Raw genomic sequence first — 23,318 nt, forward strand, 5'->3', positions numbered from 1 at the left:
CAGGGCTTGGACATTGAGGTCGTGGAGGAATACAAATACCTGGGGGTTCACCTCAGCGATAAACTGGACTGGACACACAACACAAACACCCTGTACAATAAGGGCCAAAGTCGTCTTCACCTGCTGAGACGACTGAGGTCCTTTGGGATGTGCAGGTCACTGCTCAGGACTTTCTATGACTCTGTGGTGGCTTCTGCCGTCCTGTATGCAGTGGTCTGCTGGAGCAGTGGGAGCTCAGAGAGGGACAGGAGGAGACCGAACAAGCTGGTCAGACTCTGTCCTGGACTCTGGACTGCTCTCTGGACTCTATCGAGGAGGTGGGTGAGAGGAGGATGTTGGCCAAGCTGACATCAATGGACAACCCCTCTCACCCACTGCATCAGACTGTAGGAGACCTAAGCAGCTCCTTCAGCAGCATACTACTGCACCCACGCTGCAAGAATGAACGCTACCGCAGGTCCTTCATACCAACTGCCATTAGGCTGTACAATACCAGCCTGAGTCATAAATAACCCACACATTTTTGTTTTTTTACAGTCATTGTTTAAATATGCGTTTTGTACTGCGTTATATTGCATGAACCACTACCTCACCATATACCACCATATTTTTGTATATATTTTTCAAATTTGTTCGTTTTTTTGTAATTTTCCTGTCGAATTCGTTATTGTTTTTTGTATATATCTTTGCCAAATTCCACGCTACTGTGACATGGAAATTTCCCATACATGTCTTGTGTCTTGGAACATGTAAAACAGGAAGCAGACGTCTGATTCCAGAATAAAATGGACTTCTGTTTAAGATCAATAACATTTCAGCGACTCAATCAGAGAAGAATTTATTTATTCAGATCAATATTGGAGACTTTGATTCCAAAATAAACCAGAACATCACACGGAGGAAAGGTCCCTGAAAGCATCAGAAGATGAAGAATAAGAAAACGACGAACTTTTAATCAAACTTTTTAATCTGCATTTTTTCTTTTTAATATATGAAGCAGAAAAAACAAACATTTATTTAACGTGTTGTGGTGTCACCTGTGGCCACTGTCCCCTCTGTGTCTGACAGGAAGCAGCCGGTTGAAACAGACAAGTCTACCAAAATAAAAGCCTGGCGGAGGTTAAAGTCTGAAGCAGGAGCTGCTCCGTGCTGCGTTTACAGTCTCAGGTGTGAACAGCTTCCTGTTCCAGGTCAAATGACGTCAGTGAGTTTTCTTGGATGAGCCGAAGCCGGAGAAACCCATGACGGCCGCCATCTCGTCATCCTCCTCGAAGTCCACGTCCTCCTCCGCCCGCCGCTTCCTCTCTTTCAGCTTCTCCTTCTTGTAGGCTTTCGCTTTCTCTTCCTGACACAACAACAAAATAATACTTTTTTCATGTCATGGATTCAATCAGACGTCATTCATCAACTGAAAACCCTTGAACGCCTCCTCACCTCCTCCCGCAGCTCCTTCATGCGCTCCTCGAAGTCGTACTCCTTCTGCTTCTCCTCCAGCTTCTTCTTGTTCACCTCAAATCGTTTCTTCACCTGATCTAGAGACGAGCGCTCCACCCGCATTGACATGCCCAGATTCCTCTGGTCTGCTCAAACACAAACACATATGTGGAAACAGATTTTAACTGAGCCCTTTGATTGGTCCAACAGTGGGCTCCTCCTTTGTCAAGGCTAGTGTTAACAACCATGCTAACGTTTTCTTATCCTCTACCTTTCTCATCAGTTTTCTTACCCTCTACCTACTCTTGTCGATTCAATGCTAACTAGCAACCTAGCAACAATAACATAGGAACGCGGAGCCTGACAAAGAGGTGGGAGCCCTCAGATTGGTGGCCAGTGTACCAATCAGCAAGGCGTCACTTCAGCTGTGAACTCACGTTTCTTCCCGTTGATGTGATCCAGGAAGTTGATGGAGTCTTTGACCACGCAGTCACAGACGTTGCAGTAATAACTGAAAGAGAAAAAGAGAAAAGCTTCTTGTTGAATTACCTGTGATTATGTTTTTAAACAAACAGAAAAGTTCAAACATCAAGATTTAACTGCATCAGCTCTTGGAAAGTTTGTTTGATTCCACAGTTTGTTTCCATTGAGTCTAAGAAGTTAAATAACTAATCATAATCAAATCATTAGGTTCTTGGTCGTACCCGCCCATCTCCGCCTGAGGAGTGGTCTTTGTGATGACAATGGTCTTCCCCAGCTTGGACTCCAGGTCCACCTTGTAGTCTCGGTGACGCAGGAGCTCCCGCTTGACGGGTGGAGCCGTCTTCCCTGAAAGACAACGAATAAAAGATCAAAGACGTCACAGTTTCAACTCGTCGTCTCTCAAACTACGATCTGTGTCTGGCTTTACCATGACTGAAAAGTTACAATCATCAGGAAATAAATCATCTATAAAGAAAAAGAAACAAGTCGGAGGGAGAGTAGAACTCCCTGACAGGAAGTTGCCATCTTAAATTCTTCATCTTCTGTAACCGCTTGTCCTGTGAAGGGTGGCAGGGGGCTGGAACCTATCCATCGGGTGAGATACAGGGTACACCCTGGACAGGTCGCCAGTCTATCACAGGGTATCACACACCTACGATTTTAGAATCACCAATTAACCTAACGAGCATGTCTTTGGATGGTGGGAGGAAGCCGGGGTACCCAGACAGAACCCAAGCAGATAAAAGGAGAACATGCAAACTCCACACCGAGAGGCCCCAGTCGGCCTGGATTCAAACCCAGAGTCATCCTAAATTATGGACCAATAACTATTTCTTCACTAAAGGTTGAATGAAGCAACAGTTCATGTTGTTGTAGTAAATTAAAGTCAAGTTATCATGAAAGTCTTGGTTTTCCCTTGACTGTGTGATGGAATACAGGCTATTATTTGGATAGACTGAATATTAGCTACTTTGGCAAACTTCCTGTCAGAGAGACCAACTTTGTCACACTTTAAATCTCCACCAGTAGGAAGTAAATTAACTTCCATCTTCTCACCATCTCTCTTCTCCCGGTCTCTCTCCTCCGCCAGACGTTTCTGGGCGAGGTTCTCGAACTCGTCTTTGTCCCATTTTCGCCGGAAGTCGGTCTTGCTGGACTAGAAGAGAAAACGAAGGCGTCTCAGTAAAACGTGGACATGGAGGAGACTTCCAGTCAGTTGGTCTGTGGTCTTTGATATCAATTACCTGCTGCATCGAGGCTGATCAGGTTTATAACTATATGATAACACTAAAATAACAGCTGTTAACACAGAGGATGCTGATTCAAAATGTAAATTATTATTTGGATATGATTAATTGACAACAATAAATTCATAGAGCACACTGTGACGCACTCAAAACTCTGATTATTTAATTGATTATTTTTATTTTGCGTTTCCGTTCCACTTCCTGTGTTCGAGCCAACGACCGGAAGTCCTTTTGTTGTTGAAGGTAGCGGAGCTCATGCTAACTCTTAGCATCCTCGTTCTGTTTCAGGGCTACGGCAGGAAAACTCAAGTGAACAGAAAACAGTTCGCGCTTAATGTAAAATATTTAAAACTACATAAGTGAACGCCGCTACGTTTGAAATAAACCCGGAAACGTTCGCTTTCTTGTAAGTTAGCAGGCTATCTACCGTTAGCTGCAAGCTCGAAACGGCTTTTTAAACATTTTAATCGGACTCAGTCGGAGTTATTTTCGAATCAGATCAATAGATTTACTCGGACTGAAGAGATATAAGAAACACCTGCATCATTTTGTACTGTTTAAGACGTTAAAATAGCTCCGGTCTGACACTCACCCCACTGCCAGACGCCATCTTGTTTATTCTGTGACCGGAAACAGCAGCGTTGTTGTTTTTCTTGAACATCGCCGCCTGCAGGAGCGGAGACACATAGCGGATTTTATTATTACTCACCTGTTGTTTCAAGTGTTTACGGTCAATTACCATGTCATGAATAAAAATAATTTATTAAAATCATCATATTCTGTTTCCATGTTTTTTATTTTATGAATGTAACTCAATATGGTCAATAAAAAATCATCAAAGTACTTGTGATGGTTACGTTCAGGTCACAAAAATGTATTTAAAAATATTAATTAAGTTCTGTGGTAAGATTAAGAAGAAGTCACGTGATTCTTTCCTTCACTTGTTCGGCTCTGAGACCGGAAGTGCCCCAGGTGATGCGCCCCTCCCCCTCCCCTCCGCAGGTGCAGCTCATTAAAAAGATGTGAAAGCGGAATCATGGCGTCTGTCCGTCTCAAGTGAAGGCGCCAAACTCAAAGTGCAACAGAAATGTCAACGAGTGGAGTGGAAACGGCTGCGCGGAGCCCGCTGCTCTCCTCCAGGTGTGTAGAACCAGAACCAGAACCAGAGCCAGAGCCGAAATAATCCAGACAGGTTTCAGTGCAGAGCTGGTGAAGGTTATCTTTATTCCCTGTAACTGATATGACAATAATCGGAACAATACGGAACCCCCCGACCCCTGCACCCCCCTCCCCTCTAAAAAATTAATGAAATTTAGTGTTGAAGAAAAATTACTTGGATTCTTTGTGGAGAAGGATCTGCTTCTCTCTAGGTTAATTGTCCTCAGTGATGTCCTCTGAAGGTTTAATTTGGACTCTAATAATTAGAACCATCGACCTGTTCAGTGTCTGAGCAGTAGGCCTCATTAACAGATAAAAAAAAAAAACATTATGATTTCCATAAAAGTCAAAAATTTTACAAAAAAAAAATAAAAACCTCATTTAAGTGAAGCAGCTGGTACACTAAGCCCTGGACTGTGCCTCTCAGGCTCCTTTAGAAGCTGCAGGACGAGGTTGGTGTTGGAAATAACTGACATGTTTTTACATTATTTTAATTTGATATACTTTATATAAGTATTTCAGGGGAAAATAATTTAGCCCAAACTCTTTTTAAAGCAGTAACTTAATTCGTTTTCATGGCCCAAAAGTGTTTAACTAATTCATGCCAAGTGAACCCTGCTCTCTCAGGTTCTGATTGTTTCTGAAGGTTCAGTTCTGTCTCCAGCTTCTGTTTCAGCCCGTGGTCGTGTGTCTGTGCAAAGGGCTGGTCCGTGGCCATGTGGAACGGCCTTCCTGACCCGGTGCTGGCCGCCGCTGCCCCCTCTGGATGCTCAGCCCCTGAGCCGTGGCTCCTCCCCGGCTGCAGCTCTGTCTATGACAGCCTGGTTAGGTACGAGGAAACACCCGCCTCCACCCTAGTTTAGCAGTCTGAAGGAACTGACTGCGCTGGTCTGTATCTGATTAAACGGCTAAATATGATATTCCTTCCAGTCAAAGATGGAGATCTGCTAGCAACAGGAGACTTAAGACCATGATCTGGCTTAATTTAACCCAAAAACCTCCATTAAAAACAAAGAATATGAATTTTAGCTGAGGCTTGTCGTTTTCTAACAATGGAAAGGTTCAACAAGGAGAGGTCAAGAGAGCCAGTTAATGCCATGATGGCTCCTAAAAGCATGTGGAGCTCCCCCTGGTGGCTGGCTGCAGTATATATCATACAAATTTACAAAGTCTGAATCCATGATGGAGCTGGATTTAAATGTTGTTAGTAACTGGTGGAAGTGGATCAGAGAGCAGTGGTAACCTTCTAGAGGATGGATGGACAGCTCATCCAGAACCTGGACCCAGTTCTAGCCTAGTTTGACCAAAAGGAAGAGAAGACACGGCGCCATCTTGGTTCTACAGCCTGTGCTCTACACCTGACTCTTGCTAATACAGCAACTTATGGTTAGAGTTACTTTATATTTGTAAATAAAAAAAAAAAGTACACACTTGTGTCCTTGAACATGTAAGGACATAAGTTTTGAGGTTTGACTCCAAAGAGATGGCGTCGTGGAGCTTAATCAAACAATGAGGTAGATGGAGATGAGGAGGTTTAGGTTGTCAGGTAATTGAAGGGGATGGAAGAGTTTTTGGGATGACCATGAGGAGGAGGATGAAGCTGCTGCTGTGAATTTGAAGCTCGGGGACAAAAAAATGTTTGGTTCAGTGAATAACAGTGGTGACGTAGGACAGATTTTGACAGGAAAGGGAAGACGACAATCCTGAGGGACAGATTTTCCTCCTGATCTTCATGTCAGTGTGTAACCCGTGGTTAATTTGTGGTTCATGTCTCGTTGTCTTCACAGTAACGTGTCTCCGATGCCGTCTCCTCCTGCTGCCAGTGGACTGCGAGGACGAGAGCGAGCATCCAGCAGCAAACCTCGCAGGTCTCCAGTTTATTTTACCTTCCTCTTAATAAGGGCAGACTAACGATTTAATTCATTGAGGCTTACAGTACACCGGTTTATATCAGAGCTCTTCAGAGAATCAGAGCTGATTGTTGGACAGAACTTTGTCTTGTTTAGGTGGATGTTAAATCCCTGATAAATGAAAAGTTTTCAGGACTGTTTGCTGATGGTTTAAGTAGCTGTTTTTACAGTGTACAGATGGCTAGCAGGGCATGAATATTAGAAATGTTTTTTATTGATAATGGAGGTTTAATGAGGATATTTTTCTGACACACTGCAGGTCGTCCATCTTGGAGCGCTGCATCCTGAAAGTGTCCACCAGCAGTGTGGCGGTGGGGACGGACGACGTAGACAAGAGGTCGGTACGACTCTCTGCTGATCTGCTTCTTCAACACGTTTTAATTTATCGACGGAGGCACTTGTAGATCAAACAGTACGTGACGAAGAAGTGAACCTGGTTAATAAATCATCTCGAAACGTCTTCTATCACGTTCAGAGATTAAACTTTTAAAAGGAGGAGAATCTCTCAAACCTTCAGGCTAAATTCTGCTAAACTCCCTGTTTTAGTTGGTGGTTTTCTGTCCGATGAATGTACCATGATCATGGAGATGGTTTTCTTTTGACTTTTAAAATAGTGCTAGTTTTCTATTTGAAATCTAGCATTTTATGTTTTTCCCGATGAGCTTGTGTGCAGCGTCAGAGACGATCTGCAGGAAACGAAATTAAAAAGAAAACTAGCGTTAGCACTGGAAGCGTCTGAACTCAGAAAGTGGTTGGTGTGACTATAAAAAGCAATGAAGACTGAAATGTTTATCAGGTTCTCGTTTTATTTAGGATTAGCATATGACAATAACTGAAGACAAAAATATCTAAAGTGGAGACCAGGGTTGAATTATAACCTACTGGACACAGACTAATTCGTCTTGGATGATATATAACACAACTCAGTGGGGATTGAGTAAGAGTGTTTTTGGATTCGGTGACATTAGACTGGAGTGTTAAACAGACGGATTTAAAGTTTTATTTTTTAAGTGTTTTTCTTTCTCCGTATTCCTGCAGGCCCCCCCTCGGCCGTTGTTACCCTCGCCTGCCGGACCCAGCCAACACGGAGACCAATGCTGCAGTTCTGAAGCGGCGGCAGAAACAGATTCAGTACGGAAAGAACACCAGCGGCTACCAGAACTACCTGCAGCAGGTCCCCAAGTGAGAACGCACGTTACATACAAATGTTTGTATCTCCGAAACCAATTCAGTTAACCTTTCCTCTGTGTTCCATGTTTAGTGAGCCAAAACAATCAATTAGAAAATTGCAGCCAGACATACTGAATGGACCAATCACAGCTTTTGCGGTCTCTGCGTTGCGTCCCAGCGCATAGTTACTTTTCTGGGGAGGTGCACGTGGGTTACGGCGCTAGGGTCTGCGCGAGGTCTACGTATGCTCTGTTGCCGTAGCTTCTGCGTCAACTTAACGCAGAAATCTAAACCACCTATAACTCTGATCTCGTTTTCAGACACCTGAGGGATCCTAAGCTCCACCCGTCCACCCCCAACAAATACAGGAAGTACAGCCGGCGCTCCTGGGACATGCAGGTGCGTCTGTGGAGACGAGCTCTGCACCTGTGGGACCCTCCAATCAGCAACCAGGACGACACGGTGGACCCTGTGGAGCAGTTGTAGGGTCTTCCTCTTTTCCACCTTCTTCCTCCTCTAAATAATTAACAGTTTTAAGGAACTGTGATATATTTGTGTAGGCAGAGCCAGCTGGCGAAGATGACCTCTGACCTCTGTGAGGACGGAGGAGATGACCAGAGAGAGAAGGAGACTCTAGTGGCCTCTAAAGCCTCCTCTGTGTGTCATCCGTCAGCCGCCATGTCTCTGGAGCTTCCTGGAGCCTGGACACCGGTAATTCATGATGATGATAATCAAAATTATCGTAATTATTGTAACATTGTGTCCGTTACTATGTCTAGTGATGGTGATAAACTAAAATGTCTTCTAGATTTAGATGGTAGAAAACACCCAATGATATCTTTCTGAACTCATTCAGCAACCCCTTGACTAGAACTGGACCAAGGGTTTATAGAAATACCACAAAGCTCACATATTCTACAAAGGTTCTTGTAAAAATAGAACCAGGCCGACTCTTTGTTTGGACATTTGGAGAACCAAATTGTGCCACGTTGGGTTTTTACCTCTTGGAAGTAAATCTGGCTACAGAATACTACTTATTCCCACTACAGGAGGCGATGTACACATGAAATTTTGATGTTTTCTCCGTATGGCTGTCCACACATGCAACGCCCCTAGGAAACCTGTCACCAAAGCATGCTACATATCAGTGCTAAGCTAACTTCAGTACGAGATTGCGATGTTGTGTATATCTGTTGTACCACCATTAGTCCAAAATCAGTGAAGAAAATGTTCATCTGCAGCAGATTTCAACTTCAAAATATATGAAATTAAAATAAACTCGGTTTACAGTGAGACAAAGAAAGAGAAAAAGGCACCATCCTCTGAAATATCAAGACTGAGTTCCTGAATTAATTTAATTCTGATTCCATATAAATTACTAGATGGAGACAAATTACCATGTATGAAATTAAGGCACATGGTTTAAAAATGAAATGCTTGTTTTAATTGGTGAACGATAAAGTCCTAAATTCAGTAATGAACTCATTACATTTTCTGAGAAAAGTCGGGCTTGAGTTTTTGGAAGTTGATTGCTTTTAATGTGAAGCTTCAGCAGCAGGAGACGTTCAACTCAGACACAGCTGTTGGTTCATTCAGGGGTTTAGGAGTCCAATAATTCAATAATAAGTCTTAAAAGTCAATGGCAACAGGAAGTGGTAAAATTAAGGTTGAAAATATTTTCTCAGGGCTGTGTTGCTACTGATTTCCTGATTAAATTATGAGAATTTTATTTGGATATTGTTTAGTAATAGAGGTTTTCAACAAATTATTCTCCCTCTAGTTATCATCTTTCATGTGTCGTCTTTTCCAGCTCTTCTCTCTTGTTCTGGACTAAGATTCTAATGAGATGGAAGATGATTAAAAAGAATATGGATCTGATCTTTTAAATGAAGACCGATTTGATTAATGTTGTTGAAGTGTGTTCTGCGCTCCATGACCTCCCCTCCTTGTTTTTCTTGTCTGTAGCTGGAGACGAGCCGCCGGCCTGTTCGCTCTCCTCCCGGCTTCAGCTACTCCCTCCAAGGTCAGCTGACACCTGACGACAACATGGCCGACTGGCTCCGCCTCCTGCTGGAGGCCGACCACACCCAAGGTGAGGTCACTGGCGGCCTGATGACCGTTGGCGTCAATGAAGGCACCAAAGCTAACTGTTACCAAACTAACAAGAGGCTAACTTAACGTTGGACATATTATTATAAAACTAAATACTCAGCACTTCAACTAACAGGATGCACATTACAGAATCCATAAAAATATAAACATTTCCTCAAATTAAAAAGACTAAAATGTCTCTGGCTTTTGTGACTGAAATCTGAAACATGTTTTGATCATAAGATGATTTATTTTTTTTGTTTGTTTCCCTTAGATTTTGGCTCTGACGATCAGCAGGTTCCTGTGTTTTCCGATCAGCTTCTGTGGAATCCATACTGACCATGGGAGGATGTCTTGGCTCCATCATGTTTGATCCTGAACGTGTCACCGTTAGATCTGTGTGTGTGTGCGCGTGTGTGTGTGAGTGCTTTCCAGCATCTTTGTCTTTTTAAGATGATTGAAGGGTTACTATGACGACAGCAGGGATGCGATTGGGTCCTTGAGCCAAGTCGCGCCCCGTCCCGCCGATCTACGTTAGGTTTTCCCGGCGGCTCCTGAAGGCATCTCCTCTGGGTTTTTCCATTGACGGCCGAGCTCTGACCTGAATGTTTTTTGTTTGCACTTGAATATTTTTTTTGTTGAACTGCATCAGATGGAGTACATCATCACTGCGTCATGTTCTGCACAAACAAAGGAAAAGCTGCTAATTTATTCTGTACCTGGAGTCACTATTCTTTTGTGTTTTGTCAATGTGGTGTCACTGTTGTCGTCTTAGGTCCACCTACCCTCACCTTCGGGCTCTGCCGTCTTTGTCTCTGTCCGGATGGGGCTGCCGTGTTTTTTCTCAAAAACAAAACAAAACAAAAAAAACCTGGTTAGTCGGAATAAGGCTGTCGCTTTGTGTTGCTGTGAGTTTTTTCTTTTACTTTTTTCTCAATTTGTCGTTTTTGTGCTTCTTGAGTATCGAGAGCAAAACTGAAAGATGTGATTAATAAAGATGTAAATAAAGTGTTATGAACTCACCAGTTGGTCTGATTTCTTCTGATCTAAAACAAAAAAAATATTTTTAATGCGGGTTTGTCCTTTAACCTTTTAACCATCGCTGCTCCTGCTGTAAACAAGCCGCCGTGCCAGCACGAGAACACCAACTCCCAGCATGCTGCGCGCTGCTGGTGAATTCTGCTCGTCGCTGCATGATTTTTTTTTTATGTACTTATTTCTGCTGTGGTGGTGATGTGTCGTCTCTGTTAAGACGCGAGGAAATAAAAATAATAATAAAAAAAGAAATAATCGGCAGGTGCTGTGAGGAGGTGAAGCACCGCCCCTCCTCCTCCTCCGGTTGGCACCGTAAACGTTATTTATGAATGCCCGCCGCTCACGGGCGTGTGCACGCTGATTCTTCTTTATTATTATTATTATTATTATGTTTTGATCGTTTGCGGACATTGATCGAGGCCGATGTTCGGGTCTGGACTGGAGCCTGCGCTGCCCGCTCCGTGCGGTTAAACCCCGACTTTAATTCCTCGTGCTCGGTTTGGTGCTGACAGCGGCGACGGCGGCGGCGGCGGGCGGAGCGGTGTTCTGCTCTTTAATAATACTGGGTCAATACACCGAGCACCGCTGCTGTCTGCCAGCCCGCCGGAGCCGTCTCACCCCGCCACCCACAAGGTAAGCACACCTCCCCGGCTGAGAGGGAGAGAAAACAGCGGTTGTTTGGTTCGGTGGTTACGTGTGCGGCTGCTCTCTGTCCGGGCTGCATCCCGCAGCATCCCGCCGTGTTTTCCTCCTCACAGGCCGGCCACACGCTTCCATCACCACCGATAATGTGACTGTCATCAACCTGTACCGCTTGCATTGTGAACCGGTGCGTTGGAGGGTTCGGATTTGTTCAGGAATAATGTGTCCGGGATGAATTAATGGAGAGTGCTGAATCGGGAGCATCCCGTCTGATGTCTGCTGGTTTGTTTGTTAAATCACGGCGGCTATCGATGCTAGCAGCTCACTTAGCTACCGTTAGCCGTTGTTAGCTACCGTTAGCCGCTGTTAGCTGCCGTTAGCCGCTGTTAGCTGCCGTTAGCCGCTGCCCCTTGGTGCAGCCAGGCGGACACTGTAGCTGCCTGCTAGCCCCGCAGAGCATCCCGAAGCCCCGCAGTGTGTGAGGCTGTTGAGGAGACCAGATTTAGTCCGGTAGTTTGAATTCGGGGACTGAAATCAGTGATTTATTTATCCGACCTTGACAGAAAAAACGGATGACTTATTATTTATAGCTAGCTAGCTAACACCTCAGGTGAGCTACGCCGCAGCGAGCTGGGTGATGTCAGCGGACATCAATCGGACACAAATCCGAATAATGACATTTTCTGCGCGGTTCCGTTCAGATTTGATAACGACATGTCGACACCTGTCCCGAACTGACACAAGGGAGACTTCACACGGGCGTGCTAGCATCCCTCATTGAAAACAATGCATTAGCCACAAGCTACCAGCAGCAGCTGTGGATGCTGAGCGGCCTCAGTGAGTCCGGCAGCAGAGCGGTTAAACTCAGGCTGTAGCACGGCCTCCTCTGCCGGGGTCAGCCTGTCATCACCGGACATCAAACCTCCAGCCGCACAACTATCAGGGGCCCTTCTGTCTGGGGGGGCCTCAAACATCATGAGTCCATCCACATTTGGGGACAGTATCTGCGGATTACGGGGCTGCAGTTTATGATTATTTACATGATAAAATAATGAGTCCATTTATTCTTGACATGAGTCGTGTGTCGGGTTCTGTTCGACCCAAAAACTCCTGGAGTTTCCTCCTGAGGCCACAAAACTCCCAATTATCCATCAGGTCGGACTCCAAGCTATGATCCAACCTCTGTGAGGAACTACAGGCATGTTTCTGGCGTGAGGATGGCGAGAAGCGACCCCGCCAACATGCTAGCAACTCAGACTGGCTGCTAGCTTTCAAACCCCCTTAATTCAATTAAAATGTATTTATTTATTCATATTGACTCAAATCTTTTTTTACAAAACCAAGAGCCTGACTCATGGCTCCAGATAATTGTTGCAGTGATTTCAGTAACAGTAAAGGTTCTTGGTCGTCCAGATCAGTCTAATTTTCCTTCTTAATTTTTTCCGCTGCGGGCCGTAACTTTTTCAGAAAGGGGCCACAATGCTCTATGGATGGAAAATGGCCAACACATAAAAGATGTGAAACTAGAGGAAAATACTGAGGCGACACAAATCTCTGGAACCAATGACAACGTTAGTTTGGTGGAAATCTTTCACAAGTAAAATTTATTTATATGGAATGAGAATTAAATTAATTCAGGAACGCAGTCTTGATATTTCAGAGGATGGTGTCTTTTGATTTGTTGTGGAAATCTGCTTTTTCACTTATTTTTGACATTTTATACGAATGTAGAGGGGAGGAAAAATACCTCTTCACTGTTACTCTTCTGTCCGTCACCACATTAAGCCCCTCCCACATGATCTAATTGGCCTGGCAGATCTTTGCTGGAGCAGAATCAGTTCCCAACGGAGAGACTCCAGAACAACTTGGATCTCTTCTTACAAGGTTGTACACTGTTTCTGTAGCTACGCCACTAAATCCTACAAATAGATCAACTGGACTTTTAATGTTTCCTGAAGATGCTTCTTCAGAACTGAAAAATGGCCGGAAAGTACATTTTCAGTTTTCGGCCGAAAGACTTTTATCAACGAAACAGGAAGTTGTGATGACGCAAGCAACAACCGCAGCCAGCACGGGCATGTCTGCCGTGTAGGCGTATTTCAATATATAAAGTATTATATAAATATTATGTAAAGACCCACTGATAGCGATTTGCAAAACGTGTAAGGCTGAAATTTCAAGAGGCGTGCATCTGCAAAGAATTTCTCCATGTCATCATTTATCATACTAATCATACTAATAATTGTCATAATAATTTCTTTCGGTGTTTCGGCCAAGAATTTTCATTTCGGTGCATCCCTAGTCTAAAGTGGATGTGGGAGATTTTTACATCTCCAGTAATCAATTAAACCTCAAACCAGAACTCAGAAGCTTGAACTTTAATAAACCAACATGGCTGCAGATCAGCTGTTAGTCGATGATGTTACCATGAGACCTCACCTGTCTGTTCTTTGCCTCCAGGTGTGCTGCTGGGTGGCAACAGCTGACGGATGATGCCCTTGTGAGAGTGGGCAGGGCTACTCTGCCCTGAGGCAGCAAGGAGGAGGAGTCTCAGCCCTCGGTACCTCCCCCTTCTTCACCTGCTATACCTGACCAAACGGACGGACAAACAGACGGCCATAGCTCTCCCCTCCCTCCTCCTCCTCCCTTCTCTCCCCCTTTCTATCCCTCTCCTGTCCCTGCCTCCTCCTCCTCCCCGTCTCCCTCCCTCGTCTCCCTCCTCGTCTCGTGTCATCATGCTCTGGTCACGCTGCTGGTGGAGAGTCTGAGGAAGCAGACTCTGGAAGGCAACCCTGCTCAGTCTGGGGACTTCTACCTGGTGAGTGCCTCACCTGTAACCAGGACAGAAATCAAGCCATAAAGAGTGACTATAGCCAGATTTGATGCTGAGAATATTGGATACTGATTTCAACAATGATGCTGTGAGCTAGCGTTAGCTGAGCCAGTACTGTGCATGCTGTGTGACCAAACATGATAAAAAAACATTCTTATTAAGATTAGGAAAAATAGCCTTCCTGTCTAGTTCATTAGATACACTAAAGAAGAATGTTTAGTTGATGTAGAAACATCGTCAGAAAGGTGGTGATTCACCTGGATGATCGTGGAGTTTGTGGCGCTGTTAAACTGAGCTAACTTGGAGAGATAATTCATATTTTGGAACAAGCTGTAAAGCCTCTCGCATGTTAAGTTCTCCTTTATTTTAGAGAACTGAACCGTGGAAGCTTCCATTCCTCACAGTAATGTCACTGCTGAGAAACGAACATCTCCGATTGAGGAAATAATCAACACGATCACACCAATAATGAACCACCTGATGAATCACACACACAGCCTCCTCATATTCAATAATTTCATGAATTGAGTCGTATTTTGAGCAGCATAGATGGAAGTACAGTGGTTTTAGTAGATTTAACAAATTCACTATTTTACTGTTCTACTACTAATTACTGTTAATCAGTTGTGTGACGCCTCCATCTGTCTGAATTCTTCCTAAAAACAAATGAAACATGAGTATAACATGTTCTGCTAACAAGCCTGGTGGAGCTGTGGACACCTACTGCACCATCTAGTGGACACCTGGAGGAACGTGCAGCTCCTCTTCAGGCAGTTAATGTTTGACAGTCCTGTGTAATAATGGATTTGTTTGAAGACTTATTGGATTTAACTTTCAGTCCCTGCTGGACCCCAAAACCCTCGCAGAGTGCTGGCCCCCAGATGGCTTGATGCCTGGTGAGTGTCTCAGAGTCATTAAGCGTTACCTGTCCTCTCCTGAGACAACTTTAATCCTCATTCTTCTCTATGTCCTCTCAGAGAGCAGCTACTGGCAGCTCTGCCCTCCCTCCAAGTCTGGCCTGCAGGGAGGGTTGCTGAGCTCTAGTTTCCCTCCGGGCCCCGTGCCCCTGGTGCCCCCAGATGCTCACCTGCAAGAGGGAGGCGACCCCCTGGATGGGGCCCCCTCTCAGCAGCACCAGCAGCACCGGCCCCTGGCGCCCAGCACTTCAGCGTCCGAGTCGTCCCTCCCTGGAGCCGCGGCGGCACCCCCTGGCCCTGGGCTCCCTCCCCCTCCTCCCCCGCCCCCCAAACGGCACTGCCGCTCACTGTCGGTGCCCGAGGACTTGTCGCGCTGCCGGTACACCTGGCGGCCCAGCGCCTCACGGGTCTGGACTCCCGTCAGTCGGCAACAGTGCCATGGAGGAGCTGGGGGAGGTGCCACAGGAGGGGGGCTGGGTGGCGGAGCTACGGGGGGAGGAGGTGCCTGTCCTCTCCGCGCTCCCAGCTCCTCCCTAAACTCATCACTGCACTCCTCGTCCAGCCCAACCTTCTTCAGCCTGGCGTTGTCGCCGGACTCCCCACTTCCCTGGAGCTTCCCCTGGGACCCCAGCGAGGCGGCGGCAGGGGGTGGAGCCTGCTGCTGCTTCTTCCCCTCCCCCTCCTCTTGCTCTTCCTCTCCTTCCCCCCTCCACCCGCCTCCCCCTCCTCAGAGGCGTTTCTCACTCTCCCCTGTGCTAATCAGAGACTCCGCCGCCTCCACCTTCCTCCCCCCGCCTCCGGTGCCGAGCCAAGCTGTGGCGGGTGCGATGGCGCCTCCGCCGGGCTGCTGCACAGCCGTGGCAGGAATAACGGCAGGGGTCCCAGTACCTGTCTCGCCCTCCTCAGCCTGCAGCACACCCTCGTCTCTGCGCCGCAGCCTCCCGCCGCAGCTGCCACGCTGCCACTCGCAGCCCTGTGACCTGCTGCTGCTCAAACCGGGTCTGAAGAGGAGACGCGACCCCGACAGACCCTGCGCCCGACCGGTCCTCGATTTCACCAAGATGACACAGGTACATCAGAAATCCACAGCTTTTTATCCATGTGGTCGGTTTGAGTCGGTAAAGTGACGTCTCCTTCAAGTTTGTGATGGAGGAACTGGTTCTGGTTTGATGTTTGGAGGAAAAATGTAAAATTTGTGAAGTGTCTCACAAAATTAAGTTACAATGCTAAATACTTTACTGCTATACTGCTAAATTAGCTGTAAATTATTTCTGCTTTCCTGGACTCCATGTTTAAAATCCTCTCGTCTCTTCCTGTCATCCATTCAGACTCGCAGCATTGACCCACAGTGTCTAGAGCGCAGCGGCAGCAGGCTGGCCTGCGGCGGCGACATCTTCATGGGCATGGAGCCCTTCATGGGCGACTTCCGGGGCTCCTGCTCGCCGGCCGAGTGCCTGGGCAGGACCAGCATTGGGCCCCTGAGCGAGAGTGACGAGGAGTGTGACGAGGATGACGACGAGCGGGAGGAGGAGACGGTGGAGCGCGAGGCGGCAGCGCAGCAGGCGGTGTTTGAGAGGGACTGTACAGAACTGGACTTGAACTTAATAGAAGAAAATTAAGGTATTTGTAAATGAAGGCTGTTCTCTGTTCAGTTTTATTTTTAAATTATGTGACCCACCCCCCTCCACTCACCCCCTACCCATGGACCGCCATCATCTCTACACCGCCTCCTTGCCACCAATCAGCAAGGCTCTCAGGAACAACACCTTCTCATGGGATGAGCTGTTTGATGACGACAGTGATGATGTGACTACCAGCAGCCTCAGCCGGGCCCCCCACTCGACGGTCCCGGTGTCTTCCAACACAAGCTGCTGAGTCTCTGTGAAACCTTGACGTCTGACGAGGCGTCCGCTCGCTGCAGCGCCGCCTGAAACCGCAGCATCACGCCGCCAGGCGCTTTGCCGATTAGAAATAACTTTAGGTCTGACAAAAAACGAAACCACAACCCTGTCACATCAAAACTTCTCCTTCTGTTTTAGTGGCGGTTGACTGACATCAAAGCTACCCAAAAATAAATTACAGATCTAATCTCTTTCAGCGATCATCATCAAAAAAAAACTGAAGTGCTTCGACTAATGACCTTAAAACTTAAAAGTGAACGTTAAAAGAAGAAAAATATCAGTCAATATCAATTTAAATGAGAATTATTATTATTATTATTATATTCTGAAAGTTTCAGTCTTAAAAATAAATTAAAAAATAATTAAATCTGATTCCAAAGGGACAAAACTTGACACCGTGAAAAGTTTTAACCACAAAGATTAAAATTGTTAATCGTAAAGTCACGATGAACTGTTCACGACTTTAGCTGTTGGACTTGTTCAGGATAATTCACAGCGTCTGTCGAAACTTAATACGAACCAGTCACGTGACCTCGGCGTGGTGATGCATTCAGGGTTGCTGCTGTTTGGCGATGTCGTCCTGTCAGACGTCACTGCAGGCAGGTAGTCACTGATGCTGTTGTTCACCTGAGTGTTTGCACATTCCTGCTGCTCACCTGTCGCTGAACAAACACTGTGTGCGTGTGTGCGTGTGTGTGTGCGTGTGTGTCACCCCTGGTGGTCATGTGACCTGTGTCGAGATTAAATCCAGATTGTGACTTTTCGTTTGTGTATTTAAAACTTTAACCATCACTGAAGAACACGTTTGATAGCTAATCAATAACCAACTGATCAGAAACATTAGCACATTAGTGGTGGTTAGGTCCTGTCATATACTGCATCTGGCCACCAGGGGGCGCCAAACCGAAAGAAATAAAATCCACATTGTTTTTGTTTCAGACTTCTTACAACAACTACTTTTACTGTGATTCATGATCAAATATGATTTGAAACTAGTTTCATTCTAGGAAAAGATCTTCCAGCGCTTCCAGTTGCTGATCGATTAGTCATCTTTAGTGAAACACTGAAAACAGACAAGCAGCGTTTTTAAATTCTGGGTTCAGTCTGACTGAAGCTGGACGGCAACACCAAGTGTGAACTGAAAACAAGATTTCAACAGAAACAGAAGTACATTTGCAGCCATTTTGTTTTCAGTTGTTTGAGTGAGATCGCCCATCGCAACAGATTTTATTTATTTTTGTCAAACGGTTTCAGAAGTACGATTGAAACATAAACCCAGGAGACAATCAACATGTAAACAGTAACAGAAATGTCCCTGAATACATCAAAAAGGATTCAGTAACGAGTATGATGAGAAAATGTCAGTGGATATTAATGAAACTTTAACTGTTACATGTTTGGATATTTGTTTAAAAGCAGCAAATCCACTGAGTAAAAAGAGGGGAAATGTGTTCTGCCCTCTAAATGCAGTCATTATGCCACTGAGGTTTGTAATATACAGGCTAGTTACAGCTAGCTGCTGAGCTAAGCTAAGCTAATTTACACACTTCATCCTAAAAAATGTGCTTTGTTTCTTCAACAAATTAATGTACCAATGCTAAACGCTAATTAGTCAAGCTTAGCAAAGTAGCGGTGGCTGCTGCAATTGTTCATTGATATGTTTCAGCATCAGAACAGTTTAAAAACCTGAAAGAAGAAGTGTGTAAATTACCTTCAGCTACCATAGCTCAGCAGCTGGCTGTATCCAGAGTGCTGCCAAGCTAAACTTAGTTTACACACTAATGTTAATTTCATAAGAAAAAAAGTAACACCAAATGAACTGCAATGTCAAAGACTAATTAGCAGAGCTTTGTAAAATTGTTGTAGCTTCTGCCTCTGACTTCAGGTCATCAGTTGATTCTCTTGATTATATTTGGCTCATTAGCTTAAATGAGGAAGAAAATTAAGGACATGTGGGTTGTAGAGTCTGCACCTAAAGAGTCTCTGTAGTCTTTCTGTTATTTTCAGAGGACAAAGTTAAGATTTTATCATTTCACATCTGTTTCTGTTTCTCAGTTTCTGTAGTACCTGCTGTATACCTCTATGGGGTAGTGTTTCAGTCAGTTTTCTGTCATGTTGATGAAAAAGCTGTGGCTGACTCTTAAAGGAACAGTTCAGCATTTTGGGAAATATGATTGCATTTTCTTTATTGTGGAGGACAAAGATGATGTTAACCCATGATATTTATTAAAAATGGATGCTGGCGTTAGCTTAAACAGAAACAAAAAGAGTCTTCCACAGGTTTGTCAGATGAGGTCTTAATGCTGTGTTCACAATTTACCATTTAAACTCAGATTATGATATTGGGAATTTATTTTGTGTTATTGGAGTAGCTTCTTTGAAAGTGTTGATGTCTGGTGATCAATGTTAGCATTCAAGCTAAGTCAATAATCCAAAATGTTGAACTGCTCCTTTAAGGAAAGATTAAAGTTTCTAAAAGAGCAGTCAGAAAGTTGATGACTCCAGAGATAATGAAGATAATGACTAATATAGCTCAGAAGCTGGCTGTAAACAGGCTGACGCTAGCTATAGCTAATTTATGCATTTCTTGTTTCTTGTATTTGAGAAGGTGATCTGATGCTTTCGCATATTCAATTATTGATCTAGCAGCTGAAGCAAATCTTAATTTCATAAAGAAAGAAGTAAGTGCTTGTAATGCTAAAGGCTAATTGGGTTAGCTTAGCAAAGTAGTAGTAGCTGCTGCAATCAAACATTAATATGTTGGAGCATCGGATCAGTTTTCCAAATACAGGAAAGAAGAAGTGTGCAAATTAGCTTCAGCTAGTATGGCAGCAGCTGGCTATATTCAGGTCATTGGTTGTGATGTTAGCATTTGGGCTAAGTGAATAAGCCACAATGTTGAACTGCTCCTTTAAGGAAATATTGAATTTGCTAAAATAGCAGTCAAAAAGTTGAAGGCTTAGTTCACCCAAATTCATGAATGAAAAGTTAAATTCAAAGAAAACGTCCAGTAAACCACCATGAACTCTGTGTCCCCGTAAACCATTATGCACTCAGTGTCCCCGTAAACCATCACGCACTCAGTGTCCCCGTAAACCATCGTGCACTCAGTGTCCCCGTAAACCACTTCACACACACACGTCCCGTCCACCTGGTCTGTTGGTTTGTTTCGCTCCATAACATGCAACATAAGCCTTAACTGAACATATTCTATTATTCTGTAAATCCAAATGTTAAAAAGGAGGAAAAAAATGGAAAACTTAACGAAGAGGAAACGTGTTCTGTAGCTGTTCAGTTTTTAGTCCTTTTGGTTCTTTTTTTCTGCAGTTTTTTCTTAATATTTCTAATCTGATGTCTGAAAAATAAAATAAAAAAAAAAAACAAGGAGGAGGAGCCGTCGTGTACAGAGTTAGCGGAGAGTCTCGGACATCTCGTCTTTTAGAAATGTTTTTTATTGTATGTGATTTCAATAACACAAAACAACAACGACCACATGGTAATTTGAAAAAGAAAAAAAAAAAACGGTTTGTGAATAAATTAAGTTTATTGAGAATTATTTTACAAAGAAAGAGATAAACTGGTGTCCTGTGTTTATTGTCATCACTTGGGTTAAACATAAAAGACTCGAGGTTTACATCAGTAGATAATAAATTAGCTTCATTATCATAAAAGCAGCTGCCTGTAATCAGTGCTGCTGGCTCAAGTTAATGTGCACACTAAGCTTAGTTTTATAGGAAAAACAAGTAACTTGCAATGCTAAAAGTTAATTAGTCGAGCTTAGCGGAGTAGTAGTAGCAGCTTCCTCTGACTTCAGGTCATTAGATGATAAATTTGATTAAATTTGGCTCATTAGTTTAAAATGAGGAAGAACATCAAAGACATATTTTGTTTGAACAACGGGAAATTATATTATGTATTTAGTACAATTTAAAAGAAAGTCAAAGTCACAATTTTTGCACAACTTAGCTCTTTAATGTTAGCAGAGATAAAACAAACAAACAAAATATAAAATAATTAGTTTCACAAATGTGTCTTTGACCGCATTTGTTTTGAAGCAGCTGTTTTTTTCTTTCAGACTTTAAAGAATTAAAAACAGAAACTTCCTGTCTGTCTAGAGATGGGTGAAAATGCGAGAAGCTTCACTCTGTTGTTTTTGTAATTAAGGAAAGTTTAAAAAATATAAATAAATAATAATAATAATAAATACTTCTGAATAGTTTACATAAAAGTCAACCTGCAGGTGAACTACTTTTATACTTGAATTAAAGATTTGATTGATTCATTTTAGACCAAATATTTGTTTTCATCAACAATGACAGAGCAACAGAAAAATATGTTCAGTTATTTATTGCAGTTTAAAAGGGAGAAAAAGTTTTAAAGTCACTTTTTTTTTACAGGAGAACTTTTCCCTACAAGCTGCTCCTAAATGTAACACAAAATTTGAAATAATTAGTTTCACAAATGTTTCTTCTTTCAGACTTTAGAGTTTAAATAAAGAATTAAAAACATCAACTTGCTGTCTGTCCAGAGATGGGTGAAAAGATTAGAAGCTTCACTCTGGTGTTGTTTTAAAAATAATATATTAATAATAATAATATATCTTAATATAATTAAGAAAAGGTTTAATGAGAAAATAAACTACTCTACATGAAAGTCAAAGTTCAGGTGAAGAACACCGGCGTCCATCAATACAACAAAGATAAGTGAAATATTGAGATGCGTCACTTGTTCTCAGCTGGGTTACTCCCGTCTGCTCCCCCACTGGAGGAGGAAGGGGCGGGAGAGGAGGAGGAGGAGGTGATGGCTGGGGCAGAGGTGACGCTAATGGGGACGATCCTCTCCTTCCCATCGGGCAGTGCTCTCTCTCGGGGCGCCTGGATCTGTAGCCGACCGCCCACCAGCGAGCAAGTGACGGCCTCGGGGTCGACGCCGTCCGGCAGGTCGAACTCCTGCCTGAACTCCTGACACCGGTAGGAGAACGAGCCCTTCCCATTCTCCTGCTTCTTCTCCGTCCTCCCGCTCACCCTCAGCTTCCTGCCCACCTGTTTGACGGACAGCTCCTCCGGGCAGAACTCCTTCGTGTCCAGGCTGAGGGCAAAGCTGTCACCGTCCCTCCCCAGCTCCTGGAAGGCGATAGGTTTGAAGGAGGAGGAGGAGGTGGTGTGGTCGATCTCCTCAAAGATCTTCTGGTGCAGCCTCTCCATGTACTCCATGCTGTGACGCATCTCCTGCATGTGGCGGATCATCTCCTGCTCCATGTGGAAGACGAGCGGTCGGGTGTCGGGCCACAGGCTGCGGACGGGCCAGTGCAGGTCCAGGAAGGGGCTCATGGCGACGGGGGACGGCTGGAAGACGCTGGAACACAACATGCTGGAAGTCTGGTTTCAGTCTGCGTGTGTCCCCCAGTGTCCCGCCTGCTCCTTATATATACACATCCACCGACAACACACCCTCAGCTGGCGGAAAGTTCCAGCTGCTTTCACCTGCTTTAATAAGACCATGACTGTGTCCTGCAGAAATAGAACAAAGCTCAGACGGGTCGGCACGCGGCTGCTCCACACACACGCCGGTGTTCCAGTCTCTGTGAGGACCGAGCCACTGACGTGATGCAGCTAAAAGTGAACCTAGAGAGGTGCAGACAAAATGTCCCCACAACGTCCCCTCCACCTCCCACCGGTGCAGTGGGTCCCGGTCCTCTAGGGCAGGGGTCTTCAACGTTTTCCAGGCCAAGGACCCCCAATCTGATGGAGAGATGGAGCGGGGACCCCCTACTTATATATATATATTGTATAAAATTGTGTTTTATATTAAACCGGTCCTATAGTGCCTTGTAGAAATGTACCTTGTTGTTCTGCATTCAATACTAAGATATTAAAATAACAAACAGGTTAATATATTCATGAGGTGGAGGCTGTTGCTGTGCTTGTGATATCTTTTTTTTGGCGTGTTAAAAATCGATCCATTTTTTCATTTCTCTCTTCAAAACAGCTGCCAGCTACTAGCATGAATGAGCTCACGGGGAACCTGACAGAGTGTGTCACATACGGCCTCGTGAGTGGCACAGCAGCATAGATCGTTTATTTACATCAAGATGGTTGACTCTGTTGCCGTTTATGATCACTACTATCAGGAAATCGCCCATAAATATATGTTATATAATAGTTAGAGCCTTGATTCTTTTCCCCATAATCCCCAAGCTGTATAACATTTAAAAAGAACTTCATGTGTGTTTAAAAAAAATTGTGGAGGTGAATATAAAAAAATGTCTAATCAATCAAAACATTTTCGCGACCCCCCTGCAGTACCTCCGCGGACCCCCTAGGGGTCGCGGACCCCCTGTTGAAGACCTCTGCTCTAGGGGTCATTACATGGTGCTTCTACCGTCACATCCAGTCATCTTCTGGTTGGTCTGCTGGACACCAGTCAGAGAGCTAAAAAGGGCTCAATCCGTTTGTTATTGAACTGAAGAAGAGTTTGTTTTTGTGTTATGGGACGTC

General features: G+C 44.4%; 4 protein-coding genes across 5 annotated transcripts; 2 read left to right on the forward strand and 2 right to left on the reverse strand.

The window, feature by feature from the left end:
- Positions 1-826: 826 nt before the first annotated feature.
- On the reverse strand, positions 827-3,840 carry zmat2 (zinc finger, matrin-type 2). Its single transcript, XM_084564520.1, has 6 exons — positions 3,757-3,840; positions 2,974-3,073; positions 2,139-2,262; positions 1,872-1,945; positions 1,435-1,580; positions 827-1,345 (listed from the first exon to the last, which is right to left on the reverse strand). Exons 1-6 carry the CDS (start codon positions 3,823-3,825, stop codon positions 1,202-1,204), a joined length of 657 nt encoding a protein of 218 aa, XP_084420646.1. The 5' UTR covers positions 3,826-3,840; the 3' UTR covers positions 827-1,201.
- Positions 3,841-4,230: 390 nt separating this feature from the next.
- slbp2 (stem-loop binding protein 2) lies at positions 4,231-10,702 on the forward strand. Its single transcript, XM_084564633.1, has 9 exons — positions 4,231-4,304; positions 4,987-5,151; positions 6,110-6,190; positions 6,492-6,569; positions 7,271-7,414; positions 7,723-7,884; positions 7,963-8,113; positions 9,368-9,494; positions 9,768-10,702. Exons 1-9 carry the CDS (start codon positions 4,252-4,254, stop codon positions 9,830-9,832), a joined length of 1,026 nt encoding a protein of 341 aa, XP_084420759.1. The 5' UTR covers positions 4,231-4,251; the 3' UTR covers positions 9,833-10,702.
- A 3,013-nt stretch (positions 10,703-13,715) lies between these two features.
- fam53c (family with sequence similarity 53 member C) lies at positions 13,716-20,337 on the forward strand. 2 transcript variants are annotated; one of them, XM_084564631.1, is made up of 4 exons: positions 13,922-13,988; positions 14,842-14,899; positions 14,981-15,990; positions 16,249-20,337. In XM_084564631.1, exons 2-4 carry the CDS (start codon positions 14,893-14,895, stop codon positions 16,537-16,539), a joined length of 1,308 nt encoding a protein of 435 aa, XP_084420757.1. In that variant the 5' UTR covers positions 13,922-13,988; positions 14,842-14,892; the 3' UTR covers positions 16,540-20,337. The 2 variants fall into 2 exon arrangements, with proteins under 2 accessions (XP_084420758.1, XP_084420757.1); XM_084564632.1 differs by having other exon boundaries at positions 13,716-13,988; positions 14,842-15,990.
- An 828-nt stretch (positions 20,338-21,165) lies between these two features.
- On the reverse strand, positions 21,166-23,156 carry LOC311503073 (heat shock protein beta-11-like). Its single transcript, XM_084565589.1, has one exon. It carries the CDS (start codon positions 22,188-22,190, stop codon positions 21,543-21,545), a length of 648 nt encoding a protein of 215 aa, XP_084421715.1. The 5' UTR covers positions 22,191-23,156; the 3' UTR covers positions 21,166-21,542.
- Between the last annotated feature and the right edge of the window lie 162 nt (positions 23,157-23,318).

Source organism: Chelon labrosus (genome assembly GCF_963514085.1).
Source record: "Chelon labrosus genome assembly, chromosome: 17".
Lineage (NCBI taxonomy): Eukaryota > Metazoa > Chordata > Actinopteri > Mugiliformes > Mugilidae > Chelon > Chelon labrosus.

Excerpts from the sequence above, each read along its gene's own strand:
- zmat2 (XM_084564520.1), bottom strand. The coding sequence starts at position 3,825 with ATGTTCAAGAAAAACAACAACGCTGCTGTTTCCGGTCACAGAATAAAC. Across the intron at positions 2,263-2,973 it reads AGACCGGGAGAAGAGAGATG|GGAAGACGGCTCCACCCGTC; the intron begins GTGAGAAGATGG and ends GTTGTCTTTCAG. Across the intron at positions 1,581-1,871 it reads TCACATCAACGGGAAGAAAC|ACCAGAGGAATCTGGGCATG; the intron begins GTGAGTTCACAG and ends GTGTTTGAGCAG.
- slbp2 (XM_084564633.1), top strand. The coding sequence starts at position 4,252 with ATGTCAACGAGTGGAGTGGAAACGGCTGCGCGGAGCCCGCTGCTCTCC. Across the intron at positions 4,305-4,986 it reads AGCCCGCTGCTCTCCTCCAG|CTTCTGTTTCAGCCCGTGGT; the intron begins GTGTGTAGAACC and ends TTCTGTCTCCAG. Across the intron at positions 6,191-6,491 it reads TCCAGCAGCAAACCTCGCAG|GTCGTCCATCTTGGAGCGCT; the intron begins GTCTCCAGTTTA and ends GACACACTGCAG.
- fam53c (XM_084564632.1), top strand. The coding sequence starts at position 14,893 with ATGCCTGGTGAGTGTCTCAGAGTCATTAAGCGTTACCTGTCCTCTCCT. Across the intron at positions 15,991-16,248 it reads ATTTCACCAAGATGACACAG|ACTCGCAGCATTGACCCACA; the intron begins GTACATCAGAAA and ends TCATCCATTCAG.
- LOC311503073 (XM_084565589.1), bottom strand. The coding sequence starts at position 22,190 with ATGTTGTGTTCCAGCGTCTTCCAGCCGTCCCCCGTCGCCATGAGCCCC.